Source organism: Haliotis rubra, unplaced genomic scaffold, assembly GCF_003918875.1.
Source record: "Haliotis rubra isolate DU_JTF1 unplaced genomic scaffold, ASM391887v1 Scf187, whole genome shotgun sequence".
Classification (NCBI taxonomy): Eukaryota; Metazoa; Mollusca; class Gastropoda; order Lepetellida; family Haliotidae; genus Haliotis; species Haliotis rubra.
In genome coordinates, this window is record NW_025765858.1 from 856,403 (window position 1) to 878,479 (window position 22,077).

Below are 22,077 nucleotides of genomic sequence, written 5' to 3' on the forward strand. Positions count from 1 at the left end.
GACCAGACAAACCAGTGATCAACAGCATGAACATCGACCTGTGCAATTGGGATACGATGACGTGTGTCAACCAAGTCAGTGAGCCTGACCATCCGATGCCGTTAGTCACCTCTTACGACAAGCATGGACTGCTTAAAATTAATTCTAACTCGGATCTTTAGGGACATTCAAAGCGTAATGATAATATTAAATGCTACAGACATTGTATAAATTATACTGCATAGGTCAAACCAGTTTATTAATTAGAGAAACTAGCTCAAAAGGAACCCATGACTATTTTGCCAGAAATCAAGTTATCCCAATCAACATGATGTTGGAGAAGTCGTGTGGTGTAGCAGCAGTTCTGGTTGTTGTCATGGTCATGCAGTCAGAAGGTAGGTTCTGGTTTTATTCAATTTGATATTCTTCGTTATTACTACGATGATGGTAACTCCCAAACGGGGTAGTCCAGTGGTTAAAGCGTTCTCTCGTCACCCGGGTTAGATTCCCACATGGGTACAATGTGTGAAGCCCATTTCTGGTGTTCCCCGTCGTGATGTTACTGGAATATTGCTAAACGCGGCGTAAAACTAAACTCATTCACTTACTCACTCACTCACCCAAACTCAAACATGGCCTTAAGATGGTCGTTGCGGTTAGATCGCTTTGTGCAAGCAGGCCTTGGTCTGTTGGAACACTGATAATAAAGTGTAACCTCCAACTAAAACGACCATCCACAGACTTGTCATTTTCAGGATTACAAACTATTGTAACCATTTATCGAAAACATGTCTGACAGTATGTTCCGATGGTGAAAGATAAGAAACCAAATCCCGAACAGTCAACGAATGTTGTCAAATGTTCTATTGTTCTGTCTCTGACTTTGTCATTTCTGCTGTCAGCTTTACCCTGCATGAACAGCACCGACTGCGGCGTCAACGCCAACTGCGCCAACTCTACCTGTGTGTGTGATCCCGGGTATCAGGGAGATGGCGCCACCTGTACCAGTAAGTATCATCGTATATTCCTGATCACCCTCAATATATTACGTAAAGGTCTATTTCTAAGTTATTGCCTATTATGCCAGTGCAGAATGCCAGCAAATAGAGCATAACATGAAGGATATTAAAATTCGACAGAGTCATCACCTGTAACAATATATTTGACGTCCTTGACCTTCAGCTATATGCAGCATGCTGGACTACCTTCTCGGGATCCGGTTCCTTGCACTGCCAGGGGGACTGCAGTCGCTTTGTCCAGTGTGACGTCACAGTACCCAAGGTGCAGTATTGTGGCTACGGAACAGTGTGGAATGACGTAGTCAAGACGTGTGTGAGACCGGCGAACGGCAACTGCAGTAAGTTCAACAGAACAGCATCTGATGGGTGCAAGTTGAAGCAAGTGCACAGCCTTATAAAAAATAATTTTGGTTTAAATGGATAGTGAATTGTATCAATGGATAATGCCTAATTTCTAAAAATAAAAACACACATTAAAGCATTTTGAGATAACCTACAATCCCATTGTTACTGTTGTAACAAAACATAGAATTGTATACAGATGATCTTCAACTGCACCAGAAAGTTGATATCACACTGTTTTTCATGATGATGTCATGTCTTCCAGATAAGTGTACTGGACTGAGTAACGGTGCCGAGCTGCCCTACCCCCTCTTGTGCAATTCCTACTGGCAGTGTCAGGGTGGGGTGCCACGTGCCATGTGTTGCCCTGACAACAACACCTTCGTCGATGGAGTGGGGTGTGTCAGTGGGTCATGTGCTGACACCTGTCCTCCTGCCGAGGCTAATTACACTGCAGGTAAGTTCACATATTTATGTTTACCTCTCTTGGCTAATTACACTGCAGGTAAGTTTACATTTCTATACACCTGTATTGGCTAAATACACTGCAGGGAATTTAACATTTACATACACCTGTCTTGGCTAATTACACTGCAGGTAAGTTTACATTTCTAACATTTGTAACATTAAAGCACCAACAAACCTAGACGTACTATTAATTTGCAGTGCAGATCTTCCGTATAGTGACAATATTCACATGTTTAAAGAAGTTCAAAAATATATATCAAATTCCAAAAGGTTCAGTGATTGGATATAATGTGTATGATCTAAATAATTCATGTATTCATTGTATTGTATATATCATTTTGTATATATCTTTCTATCCCTGTACATATAGTTTGTTTCACTTTTGCATGTAAGCACTGTAAATAGGAGAGTGTTTCACTAAGTTGGCATAACTTGTACCCAATCCATTCTCTTGAATAAATATGTTTACATCAAATACATATACACCTGTCCTCCTGCCAAGGCTAATTACACTGCAGGTAAGTTTACATTTCTATATATACACCTGCCTTGGCAAATAATACTGCAGGTATTGTGACAGTACTATACACAGCAGGTAAAGTCAGATTATACACGTGCCCTGATCTTATCGCATTTTTTTTCCACCAAACAGATCCATGTGAGTTCGCCCCCTCCAACGACGGACCTGAGTTCTACATGGAGACAGTTCCAGGGTTTGGTCTCATCAGGAGGGACTGTCCCCTTGGAACCAACTTCAACAACGTCACTTGCGGCTGCCACGACGTCGTCGGCGTTCCTTCGTCTCAATGTAAGTCTCCAATCAGATTATCAAACAGCCTTCGTCACATGCACGTGCAACGTTTTGCGTTGCTTTTTTTTTATTCGGCTGCCCTTGGCCATAATAAATTTATAACATTTTCATATGTGTTTCAGTGTGTCCCATGAAGGCTGACATCTACTACGACAACGTCACCACCGCATTCGTCGACAACTCCACCAACAACGCCTGGATCCAGGTCAACAACGTCGCCCTTGGCAACCAACCGGTGTTTTCCGGTTCCAGCAGTCTGGTTGTTTTCGCTCTGGCTGGGGTCACCTATGGCTCCAATCTGGAAATCGACACTGTCTTCTCTGTCAACCCTTCCTCCCCCATCAACGACCAGATTGTCCTCCAGAACGGCAAATGTGGCGAGAACGGACCTTCCTTCATGCTGTACGTCAACGACGTCCCTGGCAACGCCTCTATCATGGACGTGACCTTCACCCTTCAAACTGGCAACTCTGTCGTTGAGATCAACTCAACCCTGACCGTCGATGTAAGTGATGTTTACAGGATGTTAGATAGTAATGTAAAATCGGATGTTAAATGTCAATCTTTTAGTATCCAGATTGAGTTCTATAAAATATATTATCAATAATAATATGAATATTATAAGTATTTAAGAAATGTTTTGCTGATTTACAGAAAACCACCACAGTGAGAGTTGAAGTCATGTACCCATCTCGCAGCAACAGCAGCACCTACTCCTACACCCTGTTCGACGACGACACCGACATTTCTCTCACCTCCGTCACGGACGTCATGCCTGCCACAAGTGAGTATGATTCATATGTGTATCCAGTGTTAACATGCTGATATATGATTGGCTGAGTATATAAAACACGGTCGGCCCAACACTTTAGTACATGTTTACTACCCTAAACACCCAAGGCCTTTGCCTCAAACTCACACCCTTGGTTCGGACCTTTAATCTGAATAATTCAGAATCCTGTTTTGACAATACTATTTCGGAAGAGTGAGTGAATGAGATTTTTAGCTTTTCGCCGCTTTTTGCAACATTCCAAGAATATCGCGGTGTGACACACAAGAAAGGGGTTTTTACCCATGTAGGGAATCGAACCCGGGGCTTGGGCGTGACGAACTAACACTTTAACCACTAGGCTACCCCACCGCCCCGATTGCTTATGTAACCGATGATTGACAATCTGATTGTTGGATGAATGTTTGCAAGTATCAATGCCTTTAGCCAACCCTTACAGACGCCATGTCTGATATCTTTGTGGTATAGATATAAATTGCTAAAGGGCTTAAGGATATTAAAGATATTATATCTTAAATATTAAACTTTTGGCAGCCCTGGGAACAGTACTGGAACTGGTACTGATAGAACTATTTAAAAATGTTGCCAGACCGTGAATGTGAACCCTCGATCTAGGATTATTATACTCATGCCAATAATGGTTGTCACCCCCTTCAATTTTTTTAATTGGAGAGGGGGTGTGGGGTGTGGGTGTGGGGTGGGGGCGTGAGGTGTGTGTGGGGTTGGGATGGGGATGGTCGTAACAACCATTATTGGCATGAGTATATATGCAAAAAGGACTCAACTCTACAAGATGACAGAATAATATTTAAGAAATACACTTCGCTCTACCACCATGTATAGTGTGTAAAACTCACTTTTGCCCTGAACTATTATAGTTAAAGCACGAGGACGCTTGCGTCCGAGTGCTTTAACGTTATAATAGTTCAGGGCGAAAGTGTGTTTTATTACACTATACATGGTGGTAGGGCGAACTGTATTTCTTTTTTAAGATGCCAAATTTAATGCTTTCTAAAGATAATTACGATTATTTTAAGGCCGAAAACAAACGACGGTGTCGGTTACCTAAATTAAGAATCCTCGCACAGGGCTAACTGGCGCGCTGTTCTATTGATGTGTCTGCCCCCTACGTTAAGACGAACGTTACCAGAAAAATACAAATGATAACAGCTTGATGACGGTTTACGTTCGGATTAAATATCTTCTCTGAATTATTCTAATTACATCTGTCATTAACGTAAACCATATGGGGCAATATGGACGTTGCATTTCTACTACCAGCTTAAGTTTAGATCAGTACATCCAGAAGAAGTTGAGTAGTCAAGCGACATTCCACAATTGCATTGTGGGAATGTAAACATTACGAACGTTACCGTGTCGCTGAAAACTTGTGAGTCGAAATGACACATTTTAACTGTCGTAAAACATAAACGTAATGTTTCCACCAGTGATGTTAGCTGCGTGAAGCAACAGCAAACCAAGAAACTGGATGCAACGGTGTAGTTTACTGTAGGAGGCCGTACGAGGCGATGACAACTGACATGCATCGTGACGTCGCTTACATTGTGACGTAATGTAAAATGGTTCGATTACGAGGGGGCACACTAGAATGGCGCAGTGACGGGATAACGTCATTCAATTGTTACGTCATCAAAAAGCTATACCTTTATTGTCTGATAATGTATTTTTTTTTCGATTGTTCTAACCGCTAGGCATCTTAGAAATGGCAATATTATTAACCTGCAATAATTTTATCACATGCAATATGTTTATCGCAGCTACAATCCCCCGGAAGAACGGCGCTCTACAGATCGGGAGTGGAGACTGCACCAGTCAAGGATTCTCTGGATTTGTTGGATCCATCTTGAGGGTACGTCAATGATAATGTTAATAACCCAATATTGATATCTGACAATATATATAGTGCAACCTCTTTAATCCGAAATGACCGCATTCTGATTAATCCGGCATTTTCACCTTTAGGACCATCACTATGAGTAACGTCTTATATTCCCGAAGGATTATGATTCGTTAATCTGGATAACTTTTAAATCGGAAACCGTAATATTGAAATATTGTTACATTTGACCACTTTCTACAATGGCATTGTGTATTTCATAGCTTTCGGCCGTGGGAGCCGTGCCAATTAACACTTATCAGAGGGGTACACAAAGTCCGCAGTCTAGACTACCAGTTGTCCGACTTCCATTTTTGTGGAAGCGACGGTAGCTGAGCGGGTTAGGCGTCTGACTTTGTGTGCTGGTGATTAGGTGCCTAACTCTGAAGGTGTGGGTTCGAATCCCGGTACTAGAATCTGTACCTTACTAAGAAAGTGTAATCCCAAATATAACATATGTTACATTTGACCACGTTCAAAAATGGCATTGTGTATTTCATAAATATTGAAAGCTGTTGTCTAGATTACGGGTTTTCATTCTATTCATTTTAACGACATAATGAATGCAAACTGTCAGATCATCAATGGCACATTTTCAAAGTGTTATATTTTTTCAGAGTGGAATTCGAAGCTGCGGCAGAGATTCCTGACGGAAAAGTGTTAATGTACTCGAAGGAAATGCGTGACCATGGACGCTGTGACGTACATGTACAGAACCATATTCACATCAGTGACTTTCATTTTTTATGTTACCATGCTCTTTGCCGACGTGCCTTTTGTAAATAAAACATGTTAAAATAAATTAGTCTGGTTTGGTTCAATGTCCTGAAACTCAAAGCCGAGTGAGGATTACACCCCCATCTCATCCAGCTACTCTATGTGAGCATGAGTGAGTGAGTGAGTTGAGTTTTACTCCGCACTCAGCAATATTCCAGCTATATGGCGGCGGTCTGTAAATAATTGAGTCTGGACCAGACATTCCAGTGATCAACAGCATGACCATCGATCTACGCAATTGGGAACCGATGACATGTGTCAACCAAGTCAGCGAGCCTGATCACCCGATCCCGTTAGTCGCCTCTTACGACAAGCATAGTCGCCTTTTGTGGCAAGACTGGGTTGCTGAAGACCTATTCTACCTCAGATCTTCACGGCTCCTATGTGAGCACGAAACATATACTGGTAGTATGGAATACAACACATGAAATGGGAGGTGTGCACTGTACACAGGGTCCTGTGTCACATGGTCTACCCGTCTAACACCCCACATCCTAACCCCCACCCCCTCCCCACACACATACACATGTTCACTTTTATACAACATACCCACTCTACCCACCCCACCACCCACATAGCCATCCACCCGCATGCTCACGCTACCCACATATCCATCCACCCACGTGCCCTCAATCCAACATACTAAAGTGCCAACGTGCCCATATGCCCACGTGTTATCTTTAGATTTCATTCATTTTCAAACTCGGATTTAAACCAAATGCCAAGTTTTAACTCTAAGCGCATCCTAGATAATCTCCAGGGTATACGTTCCGATAAATCTCCACTATACCCTGGGGGCATCTACGGCTCGAGCCGATGATTTTATTACCTCCCCTGGTTGGCTATATATCCAATCAGCTGTCTACGCTGGGAAGTTGATAGTACCAATCACAACTCTCTTTCGCTTTTTTAAATTATCTAACCGATTAAACTTGGCAACATAATAATATATTGTTGCAGAGGTACTCTGAAAGAGGTAGAAGGAGTTCTTGCATATATTTTTTAAAGATTTCAGACCTGTCAATTTGTCTGTATGTTTTCCCCACAATTCTGAGTCGCACTTCAAACAAACCTTCGCCGCTGCGACCGCTATCTTTGTTGACACAGGCAAGCTCGCGATCAGTTATAACAGCGACTTATCTGATTGGCTACTGTGGGAATGTAGTGCCAGGAAACGGAGGTAATAAAATCATCGGCTCGAGCCGTAGATGCAACCATGGTATAGTGGAGATTTATCGGAACGTATACCCTGGAGATTATCAAGGATGCTCCAAGCGATGCCTGGGAAGGTGGAGATGTTGAGATAGTGAAGTATGCCCTAAACCTTTCAATCGTGGACATCAACAGATATTTGAGGAATGGGGAAAAGCAGCTGATGTGGGTAGCACAGAGGAGCAATATCGAAGTGTTTAAATTACTTGTGAAGGAAGGAGCCGATATGACAAAGGTGGCTTCAGAAAATATACTCCATCTGTCCTGTGTAATTTTTATCATGTGTTCAAGTGTATGCTTGTACTTTTACTCAAAGATGACTGTGGTGTTAGAGAGTCACGGAAGCCGGATGCCAACCAGCGTCCGTTGAATAGAGGCTCTACGCAAAGGAAGAGTGGTTCCATCTCCTATGTGGTCAGTCTGTGACTGCATATCTCAGTGAGTGAGTGAGTTTAGTTTTACGCCGCAGTCAGCAATAGTTTAGCCATATGGAGGCGGTCTGTAAATAATCGAGTCTGGACCAGACAATCTAGTGATCAACAGCATGAGCATAGTTTAGTGAAAATAGCAAATGAAACATGGCTTTAAGTAACAGTTACTTAGCCTACATATATTTAAGGTAGTACTGGCGTAACGTGGTCACAAATGTGTATAAATAGAGCTTTTTTGTGTTGAATTTGATGGTGAATAGATGGAAAATATGCACCTATGCAGCCCTGATGATGCACACTGAATGTCTGTGTAACATCGTCCTCCGTTGACACTCGATGGCGGGTGTTGTCGAATACTAAAACCCCATTATTTCTTATAACTAACACTAATAAACGCAACAACCTTCGTTATGTTCACTTCATATGATCTGATGAAGAAAAATGGCCTGAGATGACTAAAAACAGGCCATCAACCATCCACTCAAGTTTGCCATTTCCCATGGTGACTGATGAGAAATATTTGTCAATGTCTTCGCTCTCACTCCTTGTGGAATGTGTACGGAGATAGCAATCCATCATCTGCTTAGGTTACAGTAGTTCGTAAATGTACTGGTTGATGTACACTAAAACGCTGTGTTGCGCTCAAACATCTACTAAAACCCGGATATTAAATGTTCTGAGTGAAGCTATATGTCCCAACTTCTTGTTCGTGTTGCAAGTGCCAAACGTCTGGTTATTGTCTCAGGACGTGTACTTGCAACATGCTAGGCTGTCGTGAATGCATTAAAAGCAATCAAGTGTGCCAAAAGTGAAGATGTGAAGAAATCAATCAGAACCGACAGCTCAGAAAGCATGCAGGACTATGCTGACATCACATCCGTTGTGAAAACAAGAAATGTATAGCCAAGCAATAGGACTCCATTGAAGAAGTTGACGCCTTTGTGTACAGTATTTTCGTGATATCTTGACGTGTACGAACGCCATCACTACAGAAATATTAAACACGTTTGGCACTCAAACAAGCGGTCAGGGTCGTAATGCTTATAAACGTATGTGGAATTCGACTTAACGATCGACGGATCCTGTAGAACATGTGACCTAGTGAAAAGTTGACAAAACGATGAAGTTAATCATTGAACTTTATTGAAACACAACTTACAAACAGTATGTAGACATGAGGTATATAGATGTGAATTAACACTGCGCTCAAAGTTACTAAATTTTGGCGAACACGGGGATAAAACCATTTAGGTAGAACGAAGGAAACAGGCTTGGCGTTTAGAAATATTGAAAGTTTTAACGGTTTGTGAATTTGCCGCTCTGAGCGTCATTCCAAAATATCAGTAGAGATCTCCGACTATGTGAGCCAACGAACCTCAACTACCGAATCTCCTATACCATGTCACCCCTTTCGTATGTATTCATTCTTCTGACAGGCCGAAAAAACGTGTTACAAGGATCATGACCAATGAAGGGAGAATTTGGGACTGTATGTGAACCTTTACATTTATATTGACTAAACTTGACATCAAATTATGCACACATTAGAGAAACATTGACATTTAGTCAGGGCTTACTTTAATTTGAATGTATACATCCAGGGCAGCATGGCTCAACTACACCTGTATATATCCATTCTTCTGATAGAGACTAATATAGCTTTCAGGTGACAGTTTAAAGGTGGTAACACAACATGGGTAAATATTGATGCCAAACAATATAGGTGGCTATGTGGTAATTGTGTTATGAAACACAGACAATAAGGTTGGTGTCCCATTAAGCCAAGCGTGTAATTGTAAGGTTTAACCAACAATTAAGTTTACTAGCAATGTATAATTTAACAAGGGACAGGGGTTCGAATTGCAGACGTTTTGACAAGGACATCAACTGGTATGTTTAACTCCATCGTACTGATAATAATGATTGTGGCAGGGGTGGAAATAACTTTAAACTTGCTAGTGTACAGTGGCACATGTAAAATCACTTGCCCTGATAATTGGTCCACTATACCGGCCATTTTCTTGTTGATGTTATAAATAAACAACATAATTTACATTGGAAAGTCAACTGGACACCGGTACAGTTTGATATACAAATTTGCTTGCCCGACAGAAAAGAAACACTGGACTCGGACGTCGGGCAATGGGTTATGTCCATCCCTGTGTGGTATTGTCTTCACTGACAGGTGCGAGTAGCATGGCCATTGGATCAGTCCTTTGAGACTTGATCTGGGAGAAAATGCCTGGAAAGAGACGGTGGATCATTAGAGATGCATAAGTTGATGCATGAGAGATTTGAGAGATTAGAACGGAATGGCACATTGCAGCAACTGCTTTGACGGGTGATATTTTGATGAGTGAAGTAATGTATACAGACAGTATCAGCATGAAAGCTTATTTCTCAGTGGTAATGGACACATTTCTATGGGAAATAGATTTTTTACAATTGGGGCTATTCAGCAACTACTGTTCAAGGCTTATGTGAATTACACTGATATTTCTAAATTTCCGTAGTATTCACTGGGAACGCAGATATTCCACTGGACTCTACCGTTCAGAAACACACTGGAGTGTAGTCAATTCCAGTAGAATTGTGAAGGGAGCGTGATATTTACATCCATTTACATCCATCTTAGTGGAAGATGCCAGCACTATACCGCAGTACCCCCCATGATAAGGAAAAGTGTCTCTAACTCATTATGCATGATAATCAAAACACTTTCATGAGTGGTGATTGTTCAGCCAAAGGTCATTTGATATATTAAAAGACATTACTCTCCAGGATGTTGACCACGCCTTCGAATTCAGACACCAACTGCAATGTCCCGTTTTGCACTCCCGGTTTACTCGATAGTACGTGGGCTGCCATACTGGCGGCTGGGCTGATGACTACGCTACGTCTCTGAGCCGGGACGTAAGCTACGAGCCGGGTTCCGTTGTTCACGACTTTGTTGAGGTAGTTCTCTTTGTTCTCCGTGAACACGTAGGGGGAGCCGAGCCTAATATTGAGAAACCAGTCGACTTTAGCGAGTAACAACACCCACTTGTCATCGTCGGTGAAGACGAGCGTATATGGCTTGTTTCGGGCGACGGTAGTGCTCTCAACATCTTCTATGTCGAACAGTTTGCCCTCGAACGATGGGTAAACTCTCAATTTATCTTCACCGGTGCTGACTAGGGAGTACCGAGTGTTGACGACCGCTTTTGAGGTATCTACTATATCACCGGCTCCACCGGAGGGGACTTCAACGCGTTTGTAAATGTTGCTTTTCAGTTGCAAGGCGTACAATTTACCATCTACTCCAGGGTCGTCGAATCTGCGTGTGTCCCCGAGGTCGGAGATCCCCACATTGATGCATTTTTTCAACTTCATGCCGGGGCCTTGTGCGCTAGTCATTTTATGTGCAGCGTTATGCTGAGGTATCCTATATTCACAGGGTTATGATTTATATCTAACACCGATATTATCAGCTCAGGGATGTTACCCCGGGTTAACCTCTGATACTGACGCGGTGAAAACGAATCAGTTCTACCGTCGTTGTATTTCTCCATTTTCACCGGTACGGCTCTCAGTATCGTGGAAGGGTGACCCCCTTGAATGTTGTCCGTTGTGCTCAGCTGACCGAGATGAATGCACAGCTCTCGGTACGGTACTAGGTCGGGTAACTTCGTGCCTGTGACGGTAGTTGTTGGTTTTATCTCATCATGCGGTGTACCGAGTGTCCTCGCCAATGGTCGGCCGAGCCTAAAGGGGTTTCTTCTGTTGTTGATTAACACCACTGTGCCGCTTGAGTCATTCATCTTGAGTTCGGCTCCCAATGGCTTGAAGACCTCATCGCTTAGCGAGCAAACGCTGTAGTAGCCGTCAGTTATCTGGTTGCGGGCGCCACTGACGAACAGCTTATTGTTGTTGACATTGATGTTAGTCCATCGCGGTAGGAAGGTGATATCGCAGAGTGCGACTTCGAGTTGACCCGACGTGTTATCAATCACGTGCATCAGCTGAACGGCCTCGCCGCTCGTTATTCCTGGAAGTGGTATGTACATGTTAGAGTATATATACTCATTATATAATACTTTTAAAATGTACTCCCCGGGAGTCTTTTGCCCTAAACTGGACATAAATTTCCCCCACATGAAGGTGACTAACGTCAAGGCAGTCCGCTCTTGGTTCAACAACCCGATGCAGTTCTTGCAGAATCAACTCAACTTTGCCGTGTGCTGCGCTATTGACTGACACTCGGCGTGGGCCGCTGAGTCAGTCTGTGTTCATGTTTCACGTGTACTACCAGGTCAGGCGTATCCTTAAAGAGATCAGTCCCCCGCTCCCACAGGACAAGGCGTGGGACGCAGTAAACAACCAATACAATAGACGGGCCTACGAACGTATTTGCAACGAATTCGAACTAAACCCAAAGACAGATTGGCGTTTGCCGGGGCCGAACCATGGGTTGGGTATTCCATAAAATGGGGGGCGACCCGTGAAAGAAGTCAGTGATGATTAAATGAAACGAGATGTACTACGCCAGGACTTTGATTTGTCGAGTAATGAATGGCGGGATGACCTTATGAACTTTAAAGGTGGTGTTGCTTTCACCGTCCAGAAAGTGGAACAGTCAACCGCAGACGGTTGGAAAATGTTCATGCTGGACACGTCGAAAGGGTTTACTCGTGCCGGTGTCTAACGTACGTGTGGGCCCTGTTGGGCGCGCAGACGCAAACGCGTTCCAACATCCTCGGTAAGGGGACTGCTTACGACGCTCAGAAACAGTTCATTGTTAACGTTGAGGATGCTGTCAGTGCTCCAGCTGATCTCCCGAGTGCCATCAAACGCTACCAAGACGTATTGGAATACGCCCGGTCGAAAGTCAACTACGTCTTTGACGTGGGACTGTACATGGCTCCGAGCGATATGCAACTGAGAGTAAAAAAAGTGGTGGGCTTCAACAACGAAATAGTCATAGCCACGGCGGACCAAAAGTTGGGCGTCAACCCCGATATTAACATCCCCCACGTCGTACCACCAACGATCGGTGAAACGGGTATAGTCGTACCACCCCCGGAGCCTAGGGTTCAACCAACACCCCCACAGGCACAGCCCCTACAATCCAATCAGCAGCACATCGATCGTAAAACAGCCCTGGCAGCTGGCGGGGTCGCAGTCGGGGTGGGACTCATTTGGTTAAAAATTCCTTAGCCGTTACGTACACCAGCTCCACCACGGCGACGATGGCTGCCCATAGGTTTTGGCCGAGCCACGTGGCAGTTTTAGCCAGAGCCCTCAGCAGCCACGAGACGATGCTACGCAGGATGCCGGGCAGGGCTTCGGCGGCCTTACCAGCCAGTTTAGCCGGGGCTTCCCCGAGAGATTTCAGGTGTTTTTTTATCCAGTCTTTGACGCCCCCACCAATTAGGGGTGTTGGTGTGGGGTACCCCGACTCAATGACACCATCAGGGCGGATATGATGAAGCCCAATGCAGTCAGAATGCTGGCGATAGTAATCCCTTGCTCTCGGAAGAGGATTCGGATCCTGTTGGCCAACGTGGTGTCCTCATTTAGGACTCGATCGATGGTTTCCCGTACACGACTGATCTGTGATCGGAGGGCTTCCCGGTTCGAGGAAGCGGATTCCAACCGAGTCCGTCTCTCGTCTTCCAAGTTATTTATTCTCTCCTCGATACGACGTTTCATATCACTGTCCGATTCGGCAAGTTTTATTTTCTCGTGAGCGTTGTGTTCGTCGACTTTGTTCAGTTTCCCCATGTTGTTCACGAGTTCTCCGCGTACATCTTTCAAGGCTTCGTCTAGGCCTCGCAGTTCCCTCAGGGTAAATTCGAAGCCCGGCAAGGGGTTGGCATGGTACGTGGCCAATATTTTTTCGGGACTGTCTGATGTTTCTTTAGCACGTTGGGGTACGTCCCCCGTATTACTGAGTTCGGGCCTGGCTGCTTGCAGATCTTGGACGACCTTCGGGGGAAGCTTAGGCCGTGCGCCACCATAATCTATGAAGCCTAGTTCATCACGGAGCAGTTGACTCCCACCAGGGCGATTGGTGAGTGTTAACAAAGCATATGGGCCTTTCCCGTCTTTTTTCATGATATCGACCCCCGGGTGAGCCTTCAATTGCAGCGTGCCCTTTTTATCGATGGTAAACTTGGCATAGTCTCGCCCAAACGGCTTGATGTTGTCTCTCTTTTCAACTGCGTCGTAATAATCGTCGACGGACGGCTGTACAAGTTCAACACTTAAGGGGTTGTTCTTGAATGTGGTGTCATCCCACACACTATCATCCCACATATCATCCATCGGGATGTACTCATGACTGCCTTCAACCATATTTAATATCGAACTTTTATTTTTTATCTATATAACAATGTATGGTAGGAAACTAGATCCTTTCCGAAGATCAATAGAGCCTCTAGGTGTCAGAGCCGTGCACCAGTCGGTGACCATCACCAACAATCCCAGCAAGATAGACCAGAATACAACGCTGCCAGTTAGATTCCCCAACCTGGGAGAGAATGACCTCATTGTACCAGGCACGGTTCGACTGACGTTCAACCTCACGTTGACCTCCGACAACGACAAACGCGAGCTAGTGCGAAACGTAGGTCGAGCCATCATCAAGAAAACCACCATCAAGATCAGCGGTTATGAGGTGTTGAGCATCGACGACAGCGACGTGTTTCACTGCTATGGGGACCTCTGGAAAAGCGAGGGAGAACGCGTCAATGACGTGTACCAGGGCATAAGCAAATCGAACCGGCTGCGCGTGGGATAAGGCTTCACGGCAGACCAGCTAGACAAGATATGGGACGGTGAAAAGGCCATCACCCAAGCGTACGGGAACAGGTTCTGCATGCCGCTCGACTTCGAGTTGCTCACGGGACACGCGCCATTTTACCAGGCCGCGCTGGGTGATAGGCTTGAATATGAGCTCACGTTTAACGACTACTGCAAAGTCATGCATGCGCCGAACGGTGATGAGGCCAGTTAGACCATCGACAACATCTCTCTGGAGTTCGACATGGTCACTAGCCTGGAGCTGGCAAGGCAGGTTCGAAACCAGTACTCGGGTAAAGTGGCCATCCTGTACGACCGCATACTGAGGCATAGATCGGTCGTGCTGGATAAGAGCGACACTGTGTGGAATATCAACCTGAACGTGCCGGCGCGATCGATACAAGGTATCCTGGTCGTCCCAGTGGAGGATTACGAGCCGTTCCGAAGGGACAGCGAGAAGTTTTTCAACCCCGAGATTGAAAAGGTTAAAGTGACCATCGAGGGCGTGCCCAACCAGCTGTTCAGTCATGGTATGAGGGCATACCAGCAGTGGGATGAGATAAAAATGCTACCGGCCAAACAACACCACATAACCAAAGACTTCGACCTATCTTCCGTGCAGATCGGTGAATACCTGACCACTAAGTATGCTCTGTGGTTGGACATGCGATCCACGGATGACGATAAACTGCATGGTAGCGGTCGTCGAATCGACATAGCAGCGAGGGGATAACCATCCAGATTACCAAGAAGGCTCAACCCGCGGGCAAGTTGAAATTATATCTTAACGTGATTATGGACGCGCAACTTAATAAAGACAATGGGAGATTCGTGCAAGCCATTTACTGATTTGGCTGGCGGCAGGCCACTGCCTGCTGGCAGCACTGATTTGCCCCGCGACCATCACTGCGCCATACTGTGCGGACAGATGGGCTGTGGGAAGACCGTTTTCGTGCTTGATATGTTGGAGAGGTACTACCGGGATGTGTTCGACAATATCGTTATCATGTGCCCTACTCTGCACATGAATACAACGTACAAGGAAAGACCTTAGGTGATGACCTACCCGGACGTACACAGAGTCGACCTGGGGACACGTCTGCAGGACTGGTTGAAAGCTTATCACAACAAATTTAAAGGGGAGTCAACGCTGTTCATACTGGACGGCTGCAGCGCTAATCGTGAGATAACAAAACGAGAGACATGATTTCGTACATGGCCTTCGCCGGCCGGCACGCAAAGCACAGCGTCTGGGTGCTAACGCAGAAGTTCAACTCAGTGTTGAAAGACCTCAGGGGAGCAGATGCGATGGGTGGCCTTATTTCACTGCAAGGACAGGGATTCGTTCGAGGAGTGTTTGAGAGAGAACGATGTGATGAGCAAACATGATAGGGAACGTGTGAAGAAACAGCTCGCTGAAACTAAACATGCTAAGCTTGTGCTCAAGACCGACCAACCCGTGGCCTATAGGGTGTTTTAGCTTAGCAATGCTCAGCAAAGCTTAGCAAATGCTTAGCAAATGCTAAGTAAAACTTAGCGTTTAGTAGCTATGACTTTTTTTTAAGTGTTCATCGTGTGCAACTTAACCTTCATCTCGCTATGTTTCACCTACATCGGGTATTATATTATTAAAACTAAAACTTGCTTATTACATTATAAGATGGGGTGTGATGAATTGCTAGAACAACTGTTGGTGCCACAGGATCAACTGTCGCCACAGGTGGCGTTGGCAGTCGGTGGTAAAGCCAAACATTACTTTGGGGACTACACTCCCGATAAAATGTCCCCCCGAAGAAATCGATAAGCTGTACGCTAGATACGAGGCTGAAGTCGGAGCCGAGATGACTAAGACTATAGTATCGGCTATGACCCAGATATACACTGGTATTGCGTCGTACTTCCTTCCCATTCCTCAGGAACGCCGACTTTACCTGTGGGAGGACCTTGAGAAAGACCCTTTTATTGAACACGCCTTGAGCTCTATCAGCTGTGTGCTGTACTACAAATACGAACCGAGGACGTGTACGAGGACATGAAAAAACGCCTCGATTTGTATGACACCAGCAACTACCCCAAGGGCCATACACAGCACGGTAAATAAAAATGTCCTAGGTAAGATGAAGGACGATTGTGCTGGCACGCCCATAGCCGAGTACATAGGTTTGAGGCCTAAGATGTACTCTATCCTGAAGGCCGACAATGGTGAGATCCGGAAGGCGAAGGGTGTTAAGAAGTACGTGGTGAAACAACACATCAAACACGCCAGATTCAAGGAAGCCCTGTTCAAGACCCGTACCTATAGACATAAAATGAACACGCTTAGAAGTGATGGGCATAGGATATATGGACTGATGATAAACAAGACGTCCCTGTCACCGATGGACACTAACATTGGATAGCTATTGATGGGATAAACACGTACGCGTACGGGCATGAGAAAATTGAACCAAGAACATAGGTGTATATATATCGGGATGTCACAGAACCAAAGAAAGTTTGAGGCTATTTACTACAGCCCTGCGTGGGTACTGGAAAGGAGCTAGCACCGTACATAAGCTGGCTAAAATGGCGCGAGTACCCCCGGAGGAGGCCAAAGCGTGGTTTGAAAAACAAGCCCTGTGGCAGATCTATTTACCGGCAACACGCTAGGTGCCTAGAAGGAAGTTCGGTATTAACATACCCAATAGGGTTCACCAGGCCGACCTCCTGTTCCTACCCCACAATAAGAGGTACAAGTATGCCTTAACCGTCGTGGACGTGGCCAGTCGCTACAAGGAAGCCGAACCCTTGACCGCGAAAGACTCGGCCCAGGTAGCCGGCGGATTCGAACGCATATACAAGCGCAGTCCACTGACGTGGCCCTCAGAGCTGCAAGTTGACCCCGGGCGGGAGTTCATGGGTGTTGTGTCACACCTGCTGGACAAACACGATACCAAGGTCAGGTGTGGCACGGCTGGAGCCCATCGCAGCCAAACCATAATTGAGAGATTCAATAGGACTTTGGCTGAGCGCTTATTCGGACATCAGTATGCGAGAGAGATGACCAACCCGGGGAAAACGATCGACTGAATGGGTAGCGCGGCTACCTCAGGTGGTGTCGGCCATCAACCATGAAGCCACTCGGCTCACTGGCAAGAAACCAGCCGACGCTATCAAACTAAAATAAATAGTGGCACCATTGCGTGGGAAGGAGAAACAGATACCAGATAGGGCCCTCGTGAGGTACCTATACCAGCCGGGGGAGCACGAGGGTGATAGTCGTAAGCGAGCCACTGATACGATATGGTCCGTCAAAACTTACAACATAGATAATGTGGCCATCAAAGCCAACGAGCCGAACTTGTACTACTTCAGAGACGGGCCAGGGAGAGGGCTCGTTAGAGAGGAATTATTGATCATACCGTACGGTACGATGTTACCTCCTGTCAACACGACATAGAGCTATCACATGATCAGGAAGTGGCACGTTGGGTCGGGAAGTTAACTGGGGATTCAAAAGTAGTAGACACGATGGGGGCGAGATCTAAGGGCCTGACAAAGCTTTATTAAACCGAGAAAAGAGTCACTTCTGCGAACGGCGCCTACACGGACCCACACGAGCTGATTTATTAGAATCACACCGGGGGGATTGCCAAGGTGTGGGGCAGACGGCCATACGAGTCAACATGCCCAAGGAAGGCGACAATATCCTGAAATTCGACAACCACAAATGTCCGTGCCTTATGTCATCTACGCCGACTTTGAAGCCTTGGTCAAACCCGTTGAGGCTGCTGGGGGTACCCCAGCCACACAAAAAACACAGGAGCACGAGGCCTGTGGGTTTGGATACGTGGTCGTCCATTGTGATGGGAAAACGATAGCTCCGGTAGTGTAAAGGGGTCCCGACGCGGCTGAAAAGTTTCTAAAGTGTTTGCAGGAGGAAGAAAAAACTATCAGGAATGCACTGTATACAGTCGCTCCCATGAGTATGACCCAAGCCGACCGGCTAGCTCACGCCTGCAACACTCACTGCCACGTGTGTGACTCACCACTGAACGGTGATTCGGTGAGAGATCACTGCCACGTCACCGGTAAGTATAGAGGTGCCGCTCACAACACGGGTAACCTCAAGCTTAGAATCACCCCCAAGACAATAAACATCCCCGTGGTCTTCCACAACTTGAGAGGGTACGACTCTCACTTAATCATGCAGGCCATCGACGGCAGCCTGACGTGCATCCCCAACAACAAGGAGAGATAATCTCCTTCATCTTGAATGGCCTGAGGTTCATCGACTCGATTCAGTTCCTCCTGTCGTCACTCGACAGTCTGGTCAAGGCCAACAATACCTTCCCCATCACCGATCGATACACTTACGCCGAGACTCGATCCCTGCTGATGAGGAAGGGTGTGTACCCCTACGAGTACATGGATGGCTGGGCCAAGTTCACCGAGACCCATCGCAGCCAAACCATAGTTGAGAGATTCAATAGGTCTTTGGCTGAGCGCTTATTCGGACATCAGTATGCGAGAGAGATGACCAACCCGGGGAAAACGATCGACTGAATGGGTAGCGCGGCTACCTCAGGTGGTGTCGGCCATCAACCATGAAGCCACTCGGCTCACTGGCAAGAAACCAGCCGACATAGAGATATCACGTGATCAGGAAGTGGCACGTTGGGTCGGGAAGTGAACTGGGGATTCAAAAGTAGTAGACACGATGGGGGCGAGATCTAAGGGCCTGACAAAGCTTTATTAATAAAATAAAGCTTTTCATCGATCTTTCTTGAAAATGATCTTATACCCCCATTACCCCTACTGCTTGAAGTCTATAATCTAAGCAAGTCTAGCTATGTATGGCTTTAAGTCACTGCTTGAAGAAAAGCTCCATCAGAATTTGATTTGGTAAATATTAGTATTTCACTGACTCAATCACGTTCGAAAACGCATAGCAGCCTATAATTCATTGTGACTATGATTAAGCCATCACTGTAAAACACAAGGGTTATTTCCTTTGAGTTAACTGACAGGCTTTCGGTATCAAATATTTAGAACTCCATCCAAAGGTGAAGTTATGCTGTCTGGAATCTCAGCTGACTCAGAGACTTTGCACGTGTTTTCCCCCACTCTTTCCACACCCATCCTTCAGTTTTTATGTTCGTGACATGATCTGCACACTGATAATTTAAAGCAGGTAAATAAATAATAACTGTTTGCAATCTTTACCAAATGTAGTTTTCCATTTATTTAGCAATTTTCAGTTTCTATTAATTTATGTCAATTTTGTACGGAGGTACATTTAATTAACAGTTTCACCCAATAACAGTAAAGCATAGTTATAAAACGTTTCGGTACTTTGATAGATTAATAAGTTCACATTATATTCCATGATATTGGGATGCCAAAATTATTAACATTATTATATAATGTATAACAAATCAGACAGCAAAAAGCAAAAATTAAAAACGCATAAGCAACATAAATGATGTCAGGTAGTAAGCTCTCAATAATTACAGAAACTGCTTAGTTATCTAACTTTATGAACTAATTGCAATCACTACAGTTTTCTATAATCTACACAAGAGATGGAATCAAAATAGGTGTACAGTATATTCCGTCGGGTAACTGAAATTTGAGAAAACGTCCGTATGGGACAACATCTGTATTCCGAATCAAAAGAGACCATCTGACGTAGTGGTGTAACGATTCATCGATAGTATCGATGTTTACATAGTCAACTATGCGATACGAATGCATCAATACAAAACACATTTAGGCAATACATCAGGATATTAATATCGCAAGGGCTGTGATACATACGACGATATATCCCAATACTACTTAAGTACTACTGAAAGTTGTAAGGAGTATTGCATTAGGAATAGGAAGGGAGTCTTTTTGAAATTCTTTTGAAGTGAACCTTGTACTGTGAGAAGAACTTAAGAATAATGCCGACCTGTCATTTGAACCGGTACATCTGAATAGGGGTGCAGTCCATTTTACCATTAAGGTGCCGAGGGTATGTAAAGCGATAAACTGTCAATTTTGGCATTGTTTTGGTCACTGTGTAGCAGTGTTGAATGTACTGGCGAATTGCGCATTTATCAAAATCATCAAATTCAATTTTCCCTTCGGTACGAGAACGCACTTTCCCTGGGCTTGTGAACTTACTGGTACCCATCGCAGGAACGCATTTACCAGGCGCGTAGCAAGCCAATTTTTGTCGTGTAAGCCCGATAGGCTGCAAAGCTGTATATTTAGTTAGTGTTGAGGCCTTGCCCAACTTTCATTTTCAAAATCATGTCTAAGCCGGGGCTTTTTTTCATGGTGATAATTTCAAAAACCCAAATCACTTCATTAGGCATTGGGCTAAAAATGGAATTTTAACAATTAAGGACCTTTGTAATGAAGATATTTTAAGTCTTTTGAAGATCTGAAACTCAAATTTGATATTGGAGGAACATATATGGTTTTTGTAATGTTGATAGTGAAACTTTATGTCATGTATATAGGGAATGTGTTGTAACCCAAACCTTCTGGAAAGAACTTGAAAACTGGATAATCCAAAACAAACAGAAATTTGAAATAAGACTTTGGTTTGGTTTGGTTTTTGGTAATAGGCCATTGCTAAATCATATAATCTTTTATGCTACAAGTCATATATAGATATACTTGCACTTTAAAGAATATTATTCCAAAAGTTAATAATGTCTTAAAAAAAATTAAAAACACTTACACGGTTGAAACATTCATATCCAGAAGGAACAATAATTTTGATAATTTTCAGAGAAATGGTTTCCTTTATCCTCAGTTTTCAATCTCTGACTTAATCTGTAATCAAACTTGAATAACTTTATTGCATTATCAGTTCTTCATGCTACAAATTGATGAACTTTGATCATGCAAATGTACACTTTTTGCTTTACTTTAAATGCTTGTATTCAATTATGGGAACAAACGGGGAAAAAATATCACAAAGAGTTTAAGGTAGCTGGTCACGTGATCATTATCGTATTCTAGTTTCAGACCATCACACCGATTACAAATGAGATATTCTTCAAGATCATTAAGGTTAACAGCTGTGTTTATTCAAACATGCCATAGAAAGTCAAGTGAGTGTATGAGTGTGTTTTTTTTCCAACACGTGGGCGGACATACATACATACCATTGCAACCGCTTCACAATATATTATATGCACAAATATTCTACATACACAACGAATTTTAGTAGAGTGGGTCGTTTATGTTTCCGTAGTTCCACCAGAAGACATTTTGGATAATAAATATCACACTTTTGATATAATCATACACAATTAAGTGTTTTGCCATATATTCTTACAAACTTAGCTGCATATACTGGCAATACTGCTGACTCACCTTTAAGCAATATTTATGTATATACTCACTTTTGTCTTTTGTCACTCCAGATGTTTTGTATGTATGCGTTGGTTATGTACAGCAAAGTATAGCACGTATACAGCTTAGTATTTCTAAGTAACCCACCTTCGTCAGACTTTGGTGTGAAAGGTGTCTGTTGAGTTTACACAGGACCCTTTGTGTACCCTGTTGATACTATTTACACTCATATG

At 44.3% G+C, this 22,077-nt stretch overlaps 1 protein-coding gene and 1 long non-coding RNA gene across 2 annotated transcripts; both read left to right on the plus strand.

Moving 5' to 3' along the window:
- The first annotated feature begins 284 nt into the window (after window positions 1–284).
- Window positions 285–1,191, plus strand: LOC124274071. The gene is made up of 3 exons (XR_006897845.1): window positions 285–374; window positions 882–986; window positions 1,162–1,191. It is a non-coding gene; the product is annotated as an uncharacterized LOC124274071 (long non-coding RNA).
- Window positions 1,192–1,690: 499 nt separating this feature from the next.
- On the plus strand, window positions 1,691–6,073 carry LOC124274017. The gene is made up of 6 exons (XM_046709347.1): window positions 1,691–1,797; window positions 2,461–2,616; window positions 2,742–3,124; window positions 3,274–3,403; window positions 5,188–5,279; window positions 5,924–6,073. The coding sequence occupies exons 1-6, from the start codon at window positions 1,698–1,700 to the stop codon at window positions 5,954–5,956; spliced, it is 894 nt and encodes a 297-aa protein (XP_046565303.1). The 5' UTR covers window positions 1,691–1,697; the 3' UTR covers window positions 5,957–6,073.
- The last annotated feature ends 16,004 nt before the right edge of the window (window positions 6,074–22,077 follow it).

Excerpts from the sequence above, each read along its gene's own strand:
- LOC124274017 (XM_046709347.1), top strand. The coding sequence starts at position 1,698 with ATGTGTTGCCCTGACAACAACACCTTCGTCGATGGAGTGGGGTGTGTC. Across the intron at positions 1,798-2,460 it reads CGAGGCTAATTACACTGCAG|ATCCATGTGAGTTCGCCCCC; the intron begins GTAAGTTCACAT and ends TCCACCAAACAG. Across the intron at positions 3,404-5,187 it reads GGACGTCATGCCTGCCACAA|CTACAATCCCCCGGAAGAAC; the intron begins GTGAGTATGATT and ends TGTTTATCGCAG.